This window comes from Calliopsis andreniformis, chromosome 6 (assembly GCF_051401765.1).
Source record: "Calliopsis andreniformis isolate RMS-2024a chromosome 6, iyCalAndr_principal, whole genome shotgun sequence".
Taxonomy (NCBI): Eukaryota; Metazoa; Arthropoda; class Insecta; order Hymenoptera; family Andrenidae; genus Calliopsis; species Calliopsis andreniformis.
The window spans coordinates 6,408,070-6,428,886 of NC_135067.1; the positions used below are offsets into that span (position 1 = coordinate 6,408,070).

The window sequence follows — 20,817 nt, forward strand, 5'->3', positions numbered from 1 at the left end:
GCGAAATTAAAGGTAAGTATCAGGAGAACATGATACCGAAAGAGGTATCCCGATTTCTTAATACTTACCAATATGTTCTTTGGCTTTTGGCGAAATTAAAGGTAAGTATCAGGAGAACATGATACCGATAGAGGTATCCTGAATTCCTATTGCTTACCAATATGTACTTTGGCTTTTCGCGAAATTAAAGGTAAGTATCAGGAGAACATGATACCGAAAGAGGTATCCCGAATTCTTATTACTTACCAATATGTACTTTGGCTATCGGCGAAGTTAAAGGTAAGTATCAGGTGAACATGATACCGAAAGAGGTATCCCGATTTCTCAATACTTACCAATATGTACTTTGGCTTTTGGCGAAATTAAAGGTAAGTATCAGGAGAACATGATACCGAAAGAGGTATCCCTAATTCTTATTACTTACCAATGTGTACTTTGGCTATCGGCGAAATTAAAGGTAAGTATCAGGTGAACATGATACCGAAAGAGGTATCCTGAATTCCTATTGCTTACCAATATGTACTTTGGCTTTTCGCGAAATTAAAGGTAAGTATCAGGAGAACATGATACCGAAAGAGGTATCCTGAATTCCTATTGCTTACCAATATGTACTTTGGCTTTTCGCGAAATTAAAGGTAAGTATCAGGAGAACATGATACGGAAAGAGGTATCCCGAATTCTTATTACTTACCAATATGTACTTTGGCTATCGGCGAAATTAAAGGTAAGTATCAGGAGAACATGATACCGAAAGAGGTATCCCGAGTTCTTGATACTTACCAATATGTACTTTGGCTTTTCGCGAAATTAAAGGTAAGTATCAGGAGAACATGATACCGAAATAGGTATCCCGAGTTCTTAATACTTACCCAATATGTAACTTGGTTGTTGGCGAAATTAAAGGAAAGTATCAGGAGCACATGATACCGAAAGAGGTATCCCGAATACTTATTACTTACCAATATGTACTTTGGCTATCGGCGAAATTAAAGGTAAGTATCAGGAGAATATGATACCGAAAGAGGTATCCCGAATTCTTATTACTTACCAATATGTACTTTGGCTTTTCGCGAAATTAAAGGTAAGTATCCGGAGAACATGATACCGAAAGAGGTCTTTCAAATTCTTAATACTTACTAATATATTGCTCGGCTTTTGGCGAAATGAAAGATAAGTATCAGGAGAACATGATACCGAAAGAGGTATCCCGAATTCTTATTACTTACCAATATGTACTTTGGCTATCGGCGAAATTAAAGGTAAGTATGAGGAGAACATGATACCGAAAGAGGTATCCCGAATACTTATTACTTACCAATATGTACTTTGGCTATCGGCGAAATTAAAGGTAAGTATCAGGAGAACATGATACCGAAAGAGGTATCCCGAATTCTTATTACTTACCAATATGTACTTTGGCTATCGGCGAAATTAAAGGTAAGTATCAGGAGAACATGATACCGAAAGAGGTATCCCGAGTTCTTGATACTTACCAATATGTACTTTGGCTTTTCGCGAAATTAAAGGTAAGTATCAGGAGAACATGATACCGAAAGAGGTATCCCGAGTTCTTGATACTTACCAATATGTACTTTGGCTTTTCGCGAAATTAAAGGTAAGTATCAGGAGAACATGATACCGAAAGAGGTATCCCGAGTTCATAATACTTACCAATATGTACTTTGGATTTTGGCGAAATTAAAGGTAAGTATCAGGAGAACATGATACCGAAAGAGGTATCCCGATTTCTTAATACTTACCAATATGTTCTTTGGCTTTTGGCGAAATTAAAGGTAAGTATCAGGAGAACATGATACCGATAGAGGTATCCCGAATTCTTATTACTTACCAATATGTACTTTGGCTATCGGCGAAATTAAAGGTAAGTATGAGGAGAACATGATACCGAAAGAGGTATCCCGAATACTTATTACTTACCAATATGTACTTTGGCTATCGGCGAAATTAAAGGTAAGTATCAGGAGAACATGATACCGAAAGAGGTATCCCGAATTCTTATTACTTACCAATATGTACTTTGGCTATCGGCGAAATTAAAGGTAAGTATCAGGAGAACATGATACCGAAAGAGGTATCCCGAGTTCTTGATACTTACCAATATGTACTTTGGCTTTTCGCGAAATTAAAGGTAAGTATCAGGAGAACATGATACCGAAAGAGGTATCCCGAGTTCTTGATACTTACCAATATGTACTTTGGCTTTTCGCGAAATTAAAGGTAAGTATCAGGAGAACATGATACCGAAAGAGGTATCCCGAGTTCATAATACTTACCAATATGTACTTTGGATTTTGGCGAAATTAAAGGTAAGTATCAGGAGAACATGATACCGAAAGAGGTATCCCGATTTCTTAATACTTACCAATATGTTCTTTGGCTTTTGGCGAAATTAAAGGTAAGCATCAGGAGAACATGATACCGATAGAGGTATCCTGAATTCCTATTGCTTACCAATATGTACTTTGGCTATCGGCGAAATTAAAGGTAAGTATCAGGAGAACATGATACCGAAAGAGGTATCCCGAATTCTTATTACTTACCAATATGTACTTTGGCTATCGGCGAAATTAAAGGTAAGTATCAGGAGAACATGATACCGAAAGAGGTATCCCGAGTTCTTGATACTTACCAATATGTACTTTGGCTTTTCGCGAAATTAAAGGTAAGTATCAGGAGAACATGATACCGAAAGAGGTATCCCGAGTTCTTGATACTTACCAATATGTACTTTGGCTTTTCGCGAAATGAAAGGTAAGTATCAGGAGAACATGATACCGTAAGAGGTATCCCGAGTTCATAATACTTACCAATATGTACTTTGGCTTTTGGCGAAGTTAAAGGTAAGTATCAGGTGAACATGATACCGAAAGAGGTATCCCGAATTCTTATTACTTACCAATATGTACTTTGGCTATCGGCGAAGTTAAAGGTAAGTATCAGGTGAACATGATACCGAAAGAGGTATCCCGATTTCTTAATACTTACCAATATGTACTTTGGCTTTTGGCGAAATTAAAGGTAAGTATCAGGAGAACATGATACCGAAAGAGGTATCCCTAATTCTTATTACTTACCAATGTGTACTTTGGCTATCGGCGAAATTAAAGGTAAGTATCAGGAGAACATGATACCGAAAGAGGTATCCCGAATTCTTATTACTTACCAATATGTACTTTGGCTATCGGCGAAATTAAAGGTAAGTATCAGGAGAACATGATACCGAAAGAGGTATCCCGAGTTCTTGATACTTACCAATATGTACTTTGGCTTTTCGCGAAATTAAAGGTAAGTATCAGGAGAACATGATACCGAAAGAGGTATCCCGAGTTCTTGATACTTACCAATATGTACTTTGGCTTTTCGCGAAATTAAAGGTAAGTATCAGGAGAACATGATACCGAAAGAGGTATCCCGAGTTCATAATACTTACCAATATGTACTTTGGATTTTGGCGAAATTAAAGGTAAGTATCAGGAGAACATGATACCGAAAGAGGTATCCCGATTTCTTAATACTTACCAACATGTTCTTTGGCTTTTGGCGAAATTAAAGGTAAGTATCAGGAGAACATGATACCGATAGAGGTATCCCGAATTCTTATTACTTACCAATATGTACTTTGGCTATCGGCGAAATTAAAGGTAAGTATGAGGAGAACATGATACCGAAAGAGGTATCCCGAATACTTATTACTTACCAATATGTACTTTGGCTATCGGCGAAATTAAAGGTAAGTATCAGGAGAACATGATACCGAAAGAGGTTTCCCGAATTCTTATTACTTACCAATATGTACTTTGGCTATCGGCGAAATTAAAGGTAAGTATCAGGAGAACATGATACCGAAAGAGGTATCCCGAGTTCTTGATACTTACCAATATGTACTTTGGCTTTTCGCGAAATTAAAGGTAAGTATCAGGAGAACATGATACCGAAAGAGGTATCCCGAATTCTTATTACTTACCAATATGTACTTTGGCTATCGGCGAAATTAAAGGTAAGTATCAGGAGAACATGATACCGAAAGAGGTATCCCGAGTTCTTGATACTTACCAATATGTACTTTGGCTTTTCGCGAAATTAAAGGTAAGTATCAGGAGAACATGATACCGAAATAGGTATCCCGAGTTCTTAATACTTACCCAATATGTAACTTGGTTGTTGGCGAAATTAAAGGAAAGTATCAGGAGAACATGATACCGAAAGACGTATCCGAAGTACTTAATACTTACCAATATGTACTTTGGCTTTTCGCCAAATTAAAGGTAAGAATCAGGAGAATATGATACCGAAAGAGGTATCCCGAGTTCTTAATACTTACCAATATGTAACTTGGTTTTTGGCGACATTAAAGGTAAGTATCAGGAGAACATCATACTGAAAGAGGTATCCGAAGTTCTTAATACTTACCAATATGTTCTTTGGCTTTTGGCGAAATTAAAGGAAAGTATCAGGTGAACATGATACCGAAAGAGGTATCCCGATTTCTTAATACTTACCAATATGTACTTTGGCTTTTGGCGAAATTAAGGTTATGTACCAGGCGAACATGATACCGGAAGAGGTATCCCGGATTCATAATACTAACCAATATGTACTTTCGCTTATCGCGAAATTAAAGATAAGTATAAGGAGAACATAATACCGAAAGAGGTCTTTCAAATTCTTAATACTTACTAATATATTGCTCGGCTTTTGGCGAAATGAAAGATAAGTATCAGGAGAACATGATACCGAAAGAGGTATCCCGATTTCTTAATACTTACCAATATGTTCTTTGGCTTTTGGCGAAATTAAAGGTAAGTATCAGGAGAACATGATACCGAAAGAGGTATCCCGAATTCCTATTACTTACCCAATATGTAACTCGGTTTTTGGCGAAATTAAAGGTAAGTATCAGGAGAACATCATACTGAAAGAGGTATCCGAAGTTCTTAATACTTACCAATATGTAACTTGGCTTTTGGCGAAATTAAAGTTATGTACCAGGAGAACATGATACCGAAAGAGGTATCCCGAGTTCATAATACTTACCAATATGTACTTTGGCTTTTCGCGAAATTAAAGGTAAGTATCAGGAGAACATCATACCGAAGGAGGTCTTTCAAATTCTTAATACTTACTAATATTTTGTTCGGCTTTTGGCGGAATTAGGTATAAGTATTAATAGAATCTAATATAAGAGAAAGTATTTTGTAGTTTTCGAGAAACGTCAGCGAAATCACTTGTCCAGTTCCTTTAATTGGAATCATACTGTCGAATTCAAATAATTTATAAAAAACTCTTCTCTTATATATATTTATTTATTAAGATGTAAAATTTAAATGAGTAGGTATTACACATTTAATTAAAATTGTCTTTGTAGAAATGATCGAATGAGAAATTAAGAAACTCATAAAATATATCAAGCGCTATTTTTATTATAATGTCTCCAATTGTTAACCGTTGATGTTGCTAAATTCTAAGTCGTATATTTAGCGTAGTACTGACCGGTTTGTAAAGTAGCCGAATTGTCTGACAGTCATCAGTGAAATTACTATTGATGATGATCTCACAAGTGCGAACAAATGCGAACTGCTAATGTCTTCTAATTTAATATTGTCTTCGGCTTTGCAATATTGACTACATGGAAAGATCACTGGTTTCCGAGCGTCCTCTGCGCTTTCCAAGCGGTGGATATAGGAAACACACAATGATCACTGATGATGGTAAAGGTAATAAGAGCAAATATTCCTACTTTACCAACTAACATACAAGGTGTCCCACTAAATTATCTATTCTTATTTAGAAACAAAAGTAGTACATTTATTTCTCAAATGAAATACAGTGGTACCATTATTTATTAAAATTAGATATCGAATTCTTTTAATTTCGTTACACTATTTTCAAATCGTGGCTAAAGTTCAGTTCTCAGTCTTATTGCTATACCATAGTTGTTAATACATCAAGTAGTGAAAACTCTAAATAACAATAATTGTTGATAATCAAGGTTCAGTTAATCGAGATTTTACTGTAATTCATTTTCACCTAAAATGCCATTATGTAACATTATTTGTACATAGAATAGATTGTACTGTAATGCTGTATAGTATTATTACATATTACGAGATAGAACATATATGTACAGTACTGAACAACATACTCACGGTATTTGACAATGCAAATACTCATGCGTATAGGCAAGCAAGTGAAATTACATAGTCAATTTCCCAAATAAATTATTTATCGTAAGTCGTAGGTATAACTGCATGTGATGTATACTTTTAGGACGCGAAATTTAATTTGGACATATAATAAAATTAAATGTAGTAGAGAAAATAATTAATATGGCTCTGAAGAAATGGACTTTTTCTTCTGTCTATTTTAGTTTTCCATTTTTACTAAGAAATACAAATTTCTTAGAATAACACTTAAATAATTATTTGTAATTTGGTATATCGTTGTATACTGATCGCTGCACTATTTCAATGCATTAAATGTGTAGTATTAAATATTAAAAAAGATTACATAAACAAATATAATGATTATATAAATTAATTTTAGTGAATTATGTACGTAGGCTGATTTAGTCGCAGTATACAAAAACAAATATGGAAATAAAGTATATGAAAGAAATATATATAAGTATATATATACATAAAAGAATAAACAATGTCATCATAAGAACTTAAAAATACATTGATACATTTTAGCATCCGATGTGCGCATAAAAAACCGAAAATAGTAACCCTAGTAAATAATAAATTTCCTAGGGGAAAGTTATTATTTCAATCACTACATTTCCAATATGCTTAAACAGTAATCATTTTTAATCGCAAATAAGTTTTTTATTGAACTAAATTATTCACAGTGTGAATATTCTTTATAAATTTATAATATATACATGTTGCATTGAGTATTTACAATTATGTTAATACCGTAATAAAGTGTTCTCCAGAGGGGGTTAGTTGCTTAGTGAATACTTTGAAAGTTTTGAGGTTATATCCAGTTTCTGCAAGGACAACATTTGTGGTGTTTTCGTGATATTATATTATTTAAGCAAGAAATCGTCCTTTTCCGTGGACGGAAGATCGAACTATTAAATTTGTTATGTGAGCAACAAAAGCTCACGAGTTAATTCTATGTCGATGACATGTCAGCTCCAAATAACGTTAAAACAATACGAGTGCACAGACTGGCCTTTTTGGCCGTCTGACAAATATGAATTTTTGGTATAACTTCGTAATTTTTGTAATCGAACATGGTCAAAGAGAAACCAAATTCAATCCGTATTTACGATTCGGAAGGTTATAGACGTAGAGCTGCATGTATCTGCGTCAAAAACGATCTTGAGGATGAGGTAAGCCAGCAGATGGCAGTTAATCTTTTTTTCATTAATATAATTGCATTCTTGTTTCAGAATGAAGTGTTACATTACTGTATAATACATAAACTAATTTCTATTAAAATTTTTTTTACCTTCTATGGTACACAGGTACTTCTGGTTACATCCAGTCGAAGACCGGATAGTTGGATAGTACCTGGTGGAGGTGTGGAGCCAGAAGAGGAACCTGCTGTAACTGCATTACGAGAAGTTAGAGAAGAAGCTGGTGTTTTAGGACAATTGGGCCGATGTCTAGGCATATTTGAGGTAATATAAAACATGTTATTCATTTATTCTAATATTGGATTACTATGTAAGTTTTATTAACAGTTGATAAGTCTTATCGCTCCTGTGAAACTATTGATATAAAAAATGATTCTAGAATCTGAATAAGACTGGCATAAGATATTTTTGTTAGCTTGATGATCAAGCATTCAGAAAAGTTATTTTCAAAAACTTGTTTTGGCCCCAAGAGAGAGTTGTATGAAATTCTCTTGGCATACAACATGTTAATACATAAATTGTTGTAAAAAATTGAATTTTTAGAAAGTGTACTCTAGCAGACAGAACTTATGCAGCAGTTTAATTTTCTTTAATGTAGTAGGATCATTAATAAAGTTAAAGAAGAAAAAATAATAAAAATTATAGAAATAATCCTTTTTTTGTAGAACGTGGAACATAAACATAGGACACAAGTTTGGGTTATGCGGGTCACTGAAGAACTACCAGAATGGGAAGATTCACGTGCTATTGGTCGGAAGCGAAAGTGGTTCTCTATACCAGAGGCCTTGCTTCAGCTTGCTCAGCACAAACCAGTCCAGCGTTCTTACATACACAGCCTCCACAATACTAATCCTCGACATAATCCCAATATCTCACCACCTCACCATTCGCATACTACTGTAACGTCTATTCAGTTAATGAATAATTCTAGTAACAATCCCCATCTTAATAAACACAGCTAATATTAAATACCATCCATTTGCGTGAACAATTGCCATCAAATGTTGAATATTTGTTGCTGCTCTTTTTCCTATCATACAGTTATAATAATTGCTACAGTTCTATTTTATGTTTGGAAGGATACTATTTGTATCTTTTCCTTTCCCCCCTGTTCCTTCTTTTTCTTTTTTTGTTATTAGTAATACAATCACTACAAATATTGTTATTATAACTACTAGTATTACTATTACACAATTACTATTACTATTACTATTGCCATTAATATTCCTACTCAACTATCAATACTACAATTATTACTATGAACACTGTTGTAACTATTATCACAATTACTATTATTATCATCAGCATTGCCATTGCTACCACCAACATTATGTTTGTTCGTACAGATCAGTTAAATTGCTTCTCAAAGGAGCAGTTTTGCCAGCTCAATTTTCATTTTTGTCACAATTTCATTAGAGAAGCAAGTGAATACTTGTATGTCACATGATTTGCATACGTTAAGTGGATGGTATTTCATGCAAAATAATTCCAGAGTTAAAATACCTCTGTCATGTTGTTTGCATATACTTAAAGAATGTTACAAATGTCATAATGAAACATATCTATACCTCATGAGTTTATTTCTTTCGAACGAGATTTTTGGTATGTGATAATGCTTTGTATTTGTTTCTGTAATCACTATAGCTTTTTGTATACTACGGGTCAGTATGTAGCGAACAGACTGATTTGTTTAAAGAATACGCAATAGGGATTGTTTAGAATATACATTTCAGAAGGGCAAGATTTTTCTCTTTATAAACTACTAAAAAAAAGTTAGTATGATAATTATTTAATGTAAAATGAAATATAGATACATGGGTATACCATGAATTTTGTAGATTTCATTTTTTTTTTGTAATTATGTATTTAAATTTTCTATAACTTCTTGAAATATCATGAAGTCAAGCATTACTGTAATTTCATCTTTATCCTTGCTATTAACTTGTATCGTTTCAAATTGAAATGATTTCATTTCGCACAAGAAATTGTCAATAAAGTTCATACAATGAGAAAACGCTAGCGAACATGTCGGTAGGATGGATAGTTAGATCCATGCATGTGCTTTTAAGTGCTGTGTTGAAACAGTTGAACATCTGACGGGATTGTAGCCACGTGCAGCCGCTTTTATTAAAAGGTAATTTTTAAAACGGTTTTTGTGATACTAGTAAACTAGTAAATATACTTTCACATTTAATCAAAGTTTAACAAATAAACATTTTTCATTGGTACATATTTTATAAAATATTTCTAATTTTAATATAAAATAATCAAGCATTAGTATTAGGTTAGGTTACTTTATCAAATACGAATCATGCTTTGTTATTGAAACTATTCTCAATTATAGATGTACTTTTATTAAGATGACTATATTTTATAAAGAAATGGATTACGAACCAGTGGAGGACAGTGATAGTGAGATTGATGAGGAAGAAGAATCTATGGAAACTGATAATGTAGAAGAAACAGAAGAACAAAATGAGAATGAAGATGAAAATGAAGAACAGAATGGAGACAAATCTGTGTATCTTCCTGGCAAACCATTAAAAAGTGGAGAAGAACTTGTTGTTGACAAAACAGCATATCAAATGCTACATTATGCACAATCTGGTGCACCTTGCCTTAGCTTCGATGTTATTTTAGACAACTTAGGTAACAACAGAGAGGATTACCCTTTGACTATGTACCTTGTTGCTGGTACACAAGCTGCTAAAACGCATGTAAATAATCTTCTTGTTATGAAAATGACAAATCTTCACAATGTGAAGGATGATGATTCTGAAGATGAGTCTGATGACGATGATGATGATGATGATTCAGACAGTGAAGATAGTAAAACTCCAGTAATGTCCGTTGCACCAATAAGGCATCAAGGATGCGTTAATCGAGTAAGGTGAATATATATTTCTGAAATTCTTTTAAATAATTTTTATAATTTTAATTTAGTATTCTACTATAATTTAGTATTTTTATTTAGTGTAAAGTATTAAAAGAAAATTTAAACATACTACATGTGGAATCATTCTTTGTTATTGAAGTTAAATTGTCTTTGTTATTAATTAAAACTTGTTTATAAATTTTAACAGATATGCAAAGATTGGTGAGACACCTTTAGCAGCAAGCTGGAGTGAATTGGGAAATGTACATATCTGGAACTTGGAAGAACAATTAAAAGTAATTGATAATGATGAATTGCTTCGTGCATATCGTAAAAAGTGTGATAAAAGCGATGGAGGTGTCAAACCTTTATTTACATTCAAAGGTCATCTGTCGGAAGGATATGCTCTTGATTGGTGTTCAACCGAACTAGGTACCTTTGCTTCAGGTGACTGTAAAGGTAACATTCACGTTTGGAAAATCAGTGACAATAATGGCTCTGCAACGTGGCATGTAGATCAGAGACCATATAACTCTCATGCACCATTCAGTGTAGAAGATCTTCAATGGTCTCCCAACGAAAGACATGTACTGGCTTCATGCTCTGTTGATAAAAGGTATTTATTAGTATGTTTCGATCGGCCATCAAACCTATTCAGAAAAATATCTTGGAAATTTAACATAAATAAATAAGTAACAATATATTACAATTTCATGACGCTGCATAATTTTTTTCAGCATTAAAATCTGGGATACAAGAGTAAGTCCACAATCTGCCTGTATGTTAACAGCATCTGGCGCTCATACAGCTGACATTAATGTCATTTCATGGAATCGGAAAGAAAATCAGTTTCTTGTATCTGGTGGCGACGATGGTTTGGTTTGTGTGTGGGATTTACGGCAGTTTGGCCCTAATGGGTCTAGTCCAATAGCAATTTTTAAGCAGCACACTGCGCCTGTCACAACTGTAGAGTGGCATCCTGAAGAAGCCACTGTTTTTGCTTCTGGTGGAGCTGATGATCAGATTGCTCAGTGGGATTTATCAGTGGAAGCTGATCAATCAGAAGAAGTGGAAAGCAAAGAACTGAAAGATTTGCCTCCACAGTTACTGTTTATACATCAAGGTCAAACAGATATTAAAGAATTGCATTGGCATCCTCAGTGTCCTGGTGTTGTGATATCGACAGCACATTCAGGTTTTAACATATTTCGTACAATTAGTATATAATATAATAATAAAGCGTTTATAAACTATTTTACGAAAAAATAATGGTAATTTTATTTGTAATTCTTCATACCATTCTCAGTTAATCTAAGTTTAAGTTTGTTTACGTTAAACATAGAAAATTATATTTCTTCTGTGTAATATATAATTTTATTTTTACATTATATGTAAGTGATAAATATACTTCATGTATGTTCTTTACGTAATATACAAAATATAGAAGTCAAACACATGGTTTATTTATGGACAAGTTGTAAGGATAGTAAATGTCTTATGGTTGGTCTACCATGAGGACAACTCCATGGATTTTCCATTTGTGTCATTTGTTTAACTAACTTTTGCATTTCATTATTATTAAGAGCTGTACCAATCATAACAGCACTACGACAAGCTCTTGATGCTAGCATTTGCCTTACTCGACTTGGACGGAAGATGTGGTTTTCTTTCTTTTCTACACCTCCTTCTCTGATAAGAAAAATTAATTCTTCTATATCCTCTTGTCCAAATTGCCAAGAACCACTAACTGGCATGCCTATGAGTTCTGCGCGATGTCCACATTCAGCTAAAATAAACAAAAATTAAATATTCAAAACTAGCAATTCACGTTTGAATTTATTATATTTACCTTCAGGATTAATTTTGAAAGAAAAACCATTATCTTCAAATGTTTTCTGATGTTCAATTAATATTGTTTCATTTAATGAAGACAGATTTAACGGTTTAGGAATAATTAATCTTTGGGTTTTTAACTGTGTTTCATTATTAAGTTTTTCAAAACGATATTTTTCATCTGTCGCATGTTGATCAATAATAAACAAATCGTCTTTTAATCGAGCTATTATAAAACCAAGATTAAATTGACCTATGACCTCCATCTGTAAGTTATTCATTTTCTTGTTTAATAGATATACAATCATTCATAATATTAAATATAAACAACTTTAATTCAATAAAACATAAATAATGTAACCTGAAGAAAAGATTCCTTTGTTAATTCTCTTTTTAATTCATCTTCTGCAGTATTTTGATTTGATTCCAGTTGTGCTTTATATTTAATTCTTGTACTTGTAGTTACACGTTTTGATGCCATATTCTGTTTTTCTTGAAGTTTTTGTTTTATTGTAGAAATACTAATTGACATTTTCATATTGTCTAATTTTTTAATCTGACTTGTATCATCTTCTATTTCATTGTTATCATATAATACATTCTTTTCTTCTCTGTGTTCTGCATTTGATGATGTGTGTAAATTTTGTAATCTTTTTGCAGGGCGATCCATAATTGTAGGCGAAATTGTTCTTTTTATTCCAGTGTTTAACCCCGTTATAGATTTCACAGTTAAGTTCCCTTGTAACTTGTCCCATAGTGTTGTTAAACTAAATTTTAAAGTTGCTAATATCAGATGTTCTTGTGTACAAAAGATGGTTCTTTTGTTTGGAGTTACATTAATATCAGTCAGTCGTTTGTTTAATTTTAAGTTCAGAAAAATAAATGGATACTGTTTGTTATTGTACTTATGGTATGTGTGATTTATTAATTTACTGATTTTTATGAGGTCACACGGTCGTCCATTCACGTAAAGAAATTGTCTATCAGGAGTGGAGCGTCCAACTTCATGGTCACAGCTACTAATATAGCAATCCCATTCAAAATCCACAACTATATCACTTGGTAAATTATATTCTTGCAATGTCGTTTCATCAGGAGGCAGTAACTCAAGTTTGATAAGCCCATTAATTGATTTTTTACCAAATACTGTATTAATATTACTCAAAATATCATTGGAACTTGCAGTACTAACTACAAGATTAGAAGATTTACCTGATACTGAATTAGAACATGTTATCTTTGTATCAGTAGAGACCAAACAATAACTGTATAATACTTGTATAGTACGAGTATATTCCTTTTTCAAATTCCTTTGAAATTCTTTCTCTCTCACTGGAAGACATTTAAATATATTTTTAACATGTACAGTTGTTCCTACTTCCCTTGCACAAGCTTCTTTCTTCTGTAGTACACCATTATGATCAAATTCTAATTTGAAACCATGTTCACTGGTTAAATGTCTTGTAACGATACTTAATTCTGATAAGGAACAAAGTGAACTGAGAGCTTCGCCACGAAATCCAAAGGTGTTTACTTGTGTTAAGTCTGAGAATTCTTTAAGTTTAGATGTGTGATGCTTCAAACCTGATAAATCAAATATAAAATATATTTCAACATTTTCAATAAATTTCTTACTTTAAATTCTATTTTAACTACAATTATACTTTTATACTATACCTAATCCTTCAAAATCTTGTTCCAAAACCCCACTTCCATTGTCACTGACGCTAATACATGTCTTGCCATAGTCTTTCAATTTAATGTCAATCAATGTGGCACCGCTATCCAAACTATTTTCCACAAGTTCTTTTACAGCAGTGGCAAGATCAAGAACTACCTGTAAACATATTATGTATTAATATTAGTATCACATATTCTTTAAATAAATGATAAAAGAGAAAAATAAAAGTGTCAATATTGTTTGTGAGAAACGTGTACCAATGTACATTAATTATTACCACACATATATCAAAATCATGCTTATTCTTTTAAATTTTATGTATACAATAATATAACAAATTAATGAATAACTTATTAGTTTTAAAACAAATGAACAGACCTATTATTCTAAATTTTTGAAGTATATGCTAAAAAGTAAATTATATTTTATATAGGAAAATAATGGTAATTTGATTTATGACCTATAAAAGTAATTAATATATTAATCAGTTTAATATTCATTAAAATATTTGAAAAAATATTACAAATAAAATCCTTGAAAATTTTACTAACCTGACCGGAACAAATTTGATGAATTGCTTGTTTATTTATTGCACTAATTTTCTTTGATTTTTCCGTTGTTGCAATTGGTTCTGTCATTATTAATTTTCTTTACAAAAATACATTAAAAGAGTCACCTTATTGCGTTTTAAAACATAGCATACACAACAAGTGTATTCACTTTAAAAGTATATATATTTAACAGTACCTATCTCGTGTTACAAGTATTCTGATACAAATTTAAGCATAATTCATTTATTTAAGCAAAACATTTTTCTAAAAATCAGAAAGTCTCATTCACTATTTTAAACTAGTTTGTTTACCAAATAGTTAGCTATGATTGGTCATCAAACGTGAGAAGCAGAACTCCAGAATGACCATATTATAATATACCGCGAAAATTCAAAATTCTACCGTAACATTCGTTAAGGACTGAAGATTACGTTGATGTATTTAAACTTATTTTATTCTGTAATAATTTTATATTACAAAAATAATATATTATGAACTTACTACTAAATGTAGATTATCTCTGTCTTATATAATGACAAATAAAAAATAAAGTTTACGGTTAAACAAAATAAGTCCTGTAAATTGCGATCACACTAATTTTCCCTATTACTGTTCTGTAATTACTAATTTTGTCATGGAGTAAGGAATACAGGATAAGATTACGTTTTCACTAGAATGTAATCAAATTTAATTTATAGTACTTACAATATTTTCAGTAGCCAGTTTCCATAAACAATATGTATTTGTGTTTTCATTCACAAATATATAACAAATGTCAAAATTGATATATTATCGTTACAGTTCCCTTCATAAATGCAACCGAAGACTAAGAGCATTCAAAATGTTCATTCAAAGTAGGGCTTCAGGAGGCTAACAAAAATGTAACGACAAAAATGAAGATGCGTTTGTTTATTATTAACCTTATGTAATATCGTTTCAAATTTTCAATTACATTATTATATATAATAAAAATAAAAATAAAAATTATAATAATCGCAATAATTGTGATAACCGTAATAATTATAATTGTAGTAGTAGTAATAGTAGTAGTAGTAGTAGTAGTAGTAGTAGTAGTAGTAGTAGTAGTAGTAGTAGTAGTAGTAGTAGTAATAATAGTAGTAGTAGTAGTAGTAGTAGTAGTAGTAGTAGTAGTAGTAGTAGTAGGAGTAGTAGTAGTAGTAGTAGTAGTAGTAGTAGTAATAGTAGTAGTAGTAGTGGTAGTAGTAGTAGTAGTAGTAGTAGTAGTAATAGTAGTAGTAGTAATAGTAGTAGTGGTAGTAGTAGTAGTGGTAGTGGTAGTGGTAGTAGTAGTAGTAGTGGTAGTAGTAGTAATAGTGGTGGTAGTAGTAGTAGTAGTAGTAGTAGTAGTAGTAGTAGTAGTAGTAGTAGTAGTAGTAGTAGTAGTTGTAGTAGTAGTAGTAGTAGTAGTAGTAGTAGTAGTAGTAGTAGTAGTAGTAGTAGTAGTAGTAGTAGTAGTAGTTGTTGTAGTAGTAGTAGTAGTAGTAGTAGTAGTAGTAGTAATAGTAGTAGTAGTAGTAGTAGTAGTGGTAGTAGTAGTAGTGGTGGTGGTGGTGGTGGTGGTGGTGGTAGTAGTAGGAGTAGCAGTAGCAGTGGTAATGATAAGAATAAGGGTAATAATTATAATAAAAGTAATAAAAATATCAATTATAATCATAATAATAATAAAATAACAATAGACGTAATAGCGGGGGAATAATAATAATAAAAATAATAATGCTAATAATAATAAGAATCATCATAATCATAATAGTAGTAGTAGTAGTAATAATAATATAATATAATAATATGAAAATGTTTACAGGGTACATACAACTTCTTCTTCATCTTGCATGGAGGTTTGTTAAGTATTTTCATCTTAATAAATCGGTTTTCTTATTCAGTTTGTTTCTCTGTATTCATTCCTTATATTTTCATGTCGGTCAGCGTATGCGATCGTCAAGCGAGACGCCGAGGACAACGACGCCTCCTTCACCATTCATTCTCGAAAGACGCTCGCATCTCGCGTAACAGGCATACATCAGTCGTATTATAGTATATTTTCTGAACACAATGTTTTTACACATGACGTTAGGAAACTTATGTTATTTTAATCCAGTCACGATGTGTTCCAAAGAATTCAAATCCAAAGTACAAGCACAGAATTATTTTTGCCAATATCTTGTTAATACGACTTAAAAGTTATCTCAATGTATCTGAATGTTTCATATAATAAAAATATAAAATCAAAAAGTCTTTATATACTTCTGTTAGAGCGAACAGACTTTTAGAATAGATTCACAAGAAAGTATATTCTACTACATTTATAAAATGATAAAAATTTGCTTGCGAACTGATGCATAAAGTCTTAACTGATGTACATAATTCCTAAAAGAATATTAATATTAAAGAAAATTATTTGAAACACAAGTCGCGACCGGTTCTTACGCTATTTAAATGTATACATCTCTGTTGTTTGCTAATTGGCATAAATACTCTGCATTTTGCGACAATTGTTGAGTGGACAAATTTCCCCGGGGTACAAAAGCTATAAGAAACGCATACGTTACGAATGGAGAAATATGAAAATATGTTGAAACGTAGTCTCTGTAAAAAGTTCTTGTATGAAAAATTAATTGGCGCGTTTAGAAATCAATCTATTGCTTTATAATTACGAATTTCTTTCTCTAACTAAAAAGATTTTTAATCTCCTTTCATTATCCGACTTCATATTCCTCTTTTTTTCCCCCTCCAATAATCAACCGCCGCTCTTCCGAGTACTTTTCAAGATCTTTCCCGCAATAATTGCACTAATTGCGTTCAAACATTTTCCCTTTTTTCCCTACTGTCGGAATTTCAGTAAAGTTTCTCTAAATACAAAGCCTTATGTGACGATCGTTGTTTTTTTTTAAGCGGCGACTGTTGTCAGATTCGTTAAAAATTGCACGATACCGATCAGTTCTTTCGCTACTTATAAATAACGCAATCATAATCGTTCCGTTAGAATCAACAATCGTCAGATGAGAAAATGCTTCGATGATGCGTTGAAAAAGGCCGCCTTGTGCCCAGCAGTCGATTTTCTAAATCTTCTCTCGTTCACGTTCGTCGAAAGCAGACTTAAAAGACGATGTCTTCTCTATTTAGTTCCTTCACTTTAGAATCTTATCAAAAAGCGAAATTTCTTGTACCAAAATACATAAGTAAGAAAAAGAAGCAAAAATTCCAGTTCGTCAAGAGACTAATGAGCACAACGCGTAATTAACGTGAATTCGGAAGAGGGCACGTGTGAGTTATCACACAGTTTTGTCTACGTTTATAGAGCGTGTACTGATTTTTGCCGTTCAACAGGATCATCGAAATGTCAAAATTTGTCACGAAAAAAGCCTTATCTAAACAACGTGTCTTCGGTTCGAAAAGAAACCATAGGGTTTTAAGTTAATACTCTCCGAAGTTATCACGAGAGATTGTCGATGTAAAAAATTCTTTCCTTTGACGTAGGACCTCAACAGCTTCGTAATTATCAGTGATTGTGACTTCAGATCGAATTTACACCATTGCGTCTATCATTTCCCATTTATTCCAATTCAAACAGAAACTCGTTGATGTTCTTTTGAAATCTCATAAACGATGATCGTCATACATTGATGGTGATGTAAAAATATCGATAACACAAATGTTTCGTCACTCGAGCATTCAGTGTTGAATTCGGGCGAGTTTCGCGAGCTGTTTAAGTTCATCGGCGAGTCTTCGTGTTGCAAAACGTTAAAAGAAAAAGAAATGCAAAATTCTAAGAAGTCTATCTAAAAAAACAATTCTTTGTATCATTCACATATTCTATTCTCATTCATGATTCATATAATAAAAAATAAGATTAATACAAGTTTGAGGTTTTTCCCGAGGTGTACAATAAGAAAAGTTTTTCCCTCGAGAAAATATGTTACGCAAAAATATTCTTATAATGGTTTCGCATTCTTTTCACTTGAACTCTTTCGATATAAATTGTAAAATTACATGTGAAATAATCCAAAATCGATACCATTAAAAAAGGATATTAAAAATTTAATTGATGCTAAAATTATACTATCGCATGCTTCGTAGTAAGCCGACATTAAGCTGACATACTGTATACAATAAAATGTTTAAGTATCATTCGAATATATATGTATATATATTTATATATATATATATTGTAATATTTCGTTTCATATGAAATAATACAAAACGATCAATAAAATATCGTAAAATAATTTTAAAAAGTCAAACTGTTTTCGTACATGTGTTACAACAATGATCAGAAGCCTGCAAAATATTTCGAAGGATGATTATTTGTTGCAGTACATGATGTCAATACGTATCGCAAATTTAGATCATTCATTTCTCGTTTTATATCATCATAACTTTATCGACACAATTTATTCCTGTTTATCGTTTCGTATCCTGGCAGTAAGATTCATGGTTCAAGTCACTTGTGCTTTATAATGTAATCAAAAAAGAAAAAAAAAAGAAATATTAAGAAAAACAGAACATTTTTTTCGATACAGTCATATAAATATATAATTATAGGAATTTGAAACAAAGAGTGTGAATGCCAGAAAACGATTATAAACTTACGCCGAAGATGTAACAATATAATGTATTAAATAATGCTACAATTATCGAAGTGAAACGGCAAAAATCAATTACGACTGCCATTGGAAACATATGTATATGAGTACGCGCGTATCGTTTATTATAAAGTATCTAGGTTTTTGTATGATTATATCATTCTTGATCGATCTTACGTGTATACTGCTTTTTAACTTTCTTATTACTGTTTTTTTTCTGTATAAATATGTATTGTTGTTAAATCATGCAAACCTCGTTTGTTTAAAGTCCTTTATCAGCAACAAACTGACGTTTGCAACGTCCTCTTCTCTATTCATCGAAAGTAAATAAAAGAGTCGAGTTTACAATGTCAGTGTCCTCTTCTCACACTTAATAGCTAAATCCTAAAGCTGCACTCTTATCATTTATTTTATGTATATTGTACAAATAACTAGCATTTGACGCGACTGTTTACTAGCAATTACTTGCTAAACCGTTTACATTCGTGACATTGTGTATAAAACTCTATTGGAGTATATGCTTACACTGGTAATCCTTACATTTTCTTCCTGTTTTATGCATTTTATAATAGTAATTATCACTTTTTCGCTCTCTAGGCCACACAGTTTGGGTGCCGAAATTTGTTAACGACGTTGCACGCGACTAAAGCATTTGGAGTGTTTTGCAGAATCGGGCAGGACCCGAGAGGCCAGCTGGGTTCATCCTCACTAGACCATATTTGTCTGTCCGCGCTCATAAGCAAAGTATTATAAGCTTCTGTGTCGAACGCGGCGTATCCGTTGCTTAATGTAAGACCAGTCGGCTTCTTAAGATGGACAAACAAAAAACTAAGAAGGAAAAGAAAAACTAAACGGAAATCAAGAGACTTCCCTCGTGTCTTCCTTTGCATTCCTTCGTGATACTCCCCCGAATTTATTTTCCCTTTCCTATTTTCATTCCTCTTATACTGGAAACAGGCTTGTGTCTTTTTTAAAGCCCTTTTTTTCATTCGAACGAATAAAACGAATTTTTTCTAAGGCGAGTTATTTCATTTAATTTTGCCTTTCGTTCATTCATCGTTTCAAAATAAAGCAGTACGCTTTTAATAATGCCAGTGGATCTCCTCTCAACACGTTTCCACGTTAGTATCATGCTCGTAACATTATTTACTACGATATATCTTTCGCGATTGACAAAACGACGAAATGCAAAGCAACGCAACGGGGAAGGACCTTAAAGTTCCTACTGCCCGTTCTCATTGCCCTCCTTCTTTTCTTTTCTTAATTCTCATAAACAGTACGTTAAGTTTTTGCGGTATCGTCGTGTGAACATTGTATATACAATATGTATAATCACCTAACATATTTTGACGGTACCGCGGTCGCGGCGACAGTACATCATATCATCGACCGTCGTCGTAGTTTCTTTTAGCTCCTCTTTTCGTTCAGTGAATAGCAACTGGACTCTGCTGGACGCATACTCCAACCATAGGACTGTCCTCCCTTTCTGGATCTCTTTGTTTGCCGGTCGAGACTGTCGACGGTTGTCTGACTATCCCGTGCGCATCAGTCGTCGGGTAACCGTAATTGTAGAAATTCGGCTGCTGAATCATTGGTGAGGTCATCATCGCAGGCAGATGGGATATTCCAGGGAGAATTAGGCTATTATACGATCCAAGAGAGCTTTGTATCAGGGAGCTGTCTACAGACTGCATGGACATTGGCCCGGATGCTGAAACCCCAGTGGCCGAAGTTGACGGATAGCTTGTTGTTACAACGCGTCGACTAGCCAAATGCCGGGGCGAGGATTCGCACTCCATCGGCTGATAGCCACTAGGGAGACTTGATCCTTGCATCGGATTGCCACTGTTGCTGCTTCCCTGTCCTGACATCGTTACCAGTCCTAAGAC

At 33.0% G+C, this 20,817-nt stretch overlaps 4 protein-coding genes across 6 annotated transcripts in view; 2 read left to right on the forward strand and 2 right to left on the reverse strand.

Moving 5' to 3' along the window:
- Nucleotides 1-6,887: 6,887 nt before the first annotated feature.
- On the forward strand, nucleotides 6,888-8,959 carry Aps (diphosphoinositol polyphosphate phosphohydrolase 1 Aps). Its single transcript, XM_076380489.1, has 3 exons — nucleotides 6,888-7,360; nucleotides 7,496-7,651; nucleotides 8,053-8,959. The coding sequence occupies exons 1-3, from the start codon at nucleotides 7,262-7,264 to the stop codon at nucleotides 8,347-8,349; spliced, it is 552 nt and encodes a 183-aa protein (XP_076236604.1). The 5' UTR covers nucleotides 6,888-7,261; the 3' UTR covers nucleotides 8,350-8,959.
- A 310-nt stretch (nucleotides 8,960-9,269) lies between these two features.
- On the forward strand, nucleotides 9,270-11,718 carry L(2)09851 (WD repeat-containing protein 1 l(2)09851). 3 transcript variants are annotated; one of them, XM_076380486.1, is made up of 4 exons: nucleotides 9,270-9,521; nucleotides 9,732-10,277; nucleotides 10,471-10,878; nucleotides 11,000-11,718. In XM_076380486.1, the coding sequence occupies exons 2-4, from the start codon at nucleotides 9,748-9,750 to the stop codon at nucleotides 11,487-11,489; spliced, it is 1,428 nt and encodes a 475-aa protein (XP_076236601.1). In that variant the 5' UTR covers nucleotides 9,270-9,521; nucleotides 9,732-9,747; the 3' UTR covers nucleotides 11,490-11,718. The 3 variants fall into 3 exon arrangements, with proteins under 3 accessions (XP_076236601.1, XP_076236602.1, XP_076236603.1); XM_076380487.1 differs by having other exon boundaries at nucleotides 9,748-10,277; XM_076380488.1 differs by having other exon boundaries at nucleotides 9,272-9,521; nucleotides 9,767-10,277.
- A 4-nt stretch (nucleotides 11,719-11,722) lies between these two features.
- Pms2 (mismatch repair endonuclease PMS2) lies at nucleotides 11,723-14,414 on the reverse strand. Its single transcript, XM_076379578.1, has 5 exons — nucleotides 14,328-14,414; nucleotides 13,773-13,932; nucleotides 12,457-13,679; nucleotides 12,112-12,361; nucleotides 11,723-12,048 (listed from the first exon to the last, which is right to left on the reverse strand). The coding sequence occupies exons 1-5, from the start codon at nucleotides 14,412-14,414 to the stop codon at nucleotides 11,723-11,725; spliced, it is 2,046 nt and encodes a 681-aa protein (XP_076235693.1).
- A 5,778-nt stretch (nucleotides 14,415-20,192) lies between these two features.
- Nucleotides 20,193-20,817, reverse strand: part of Mnb (minibrain) — a 30,292-nt gene continuing 29,667 nt past the window's right edge. Inside the window, exon 8 of the mRNA XM_076379975.1 lies at nucleotides 20,193-20,810. Within this exon, the coding sequence (XP_076236090.1) occupies nucleotides 20,353-20,810 (458 nt within the window). The 3' untranslated portion in view covers nucleotides 20,193-20,352. The remainder of the gene's footprint in view (nucleotides 20,811-20,817) is intronic.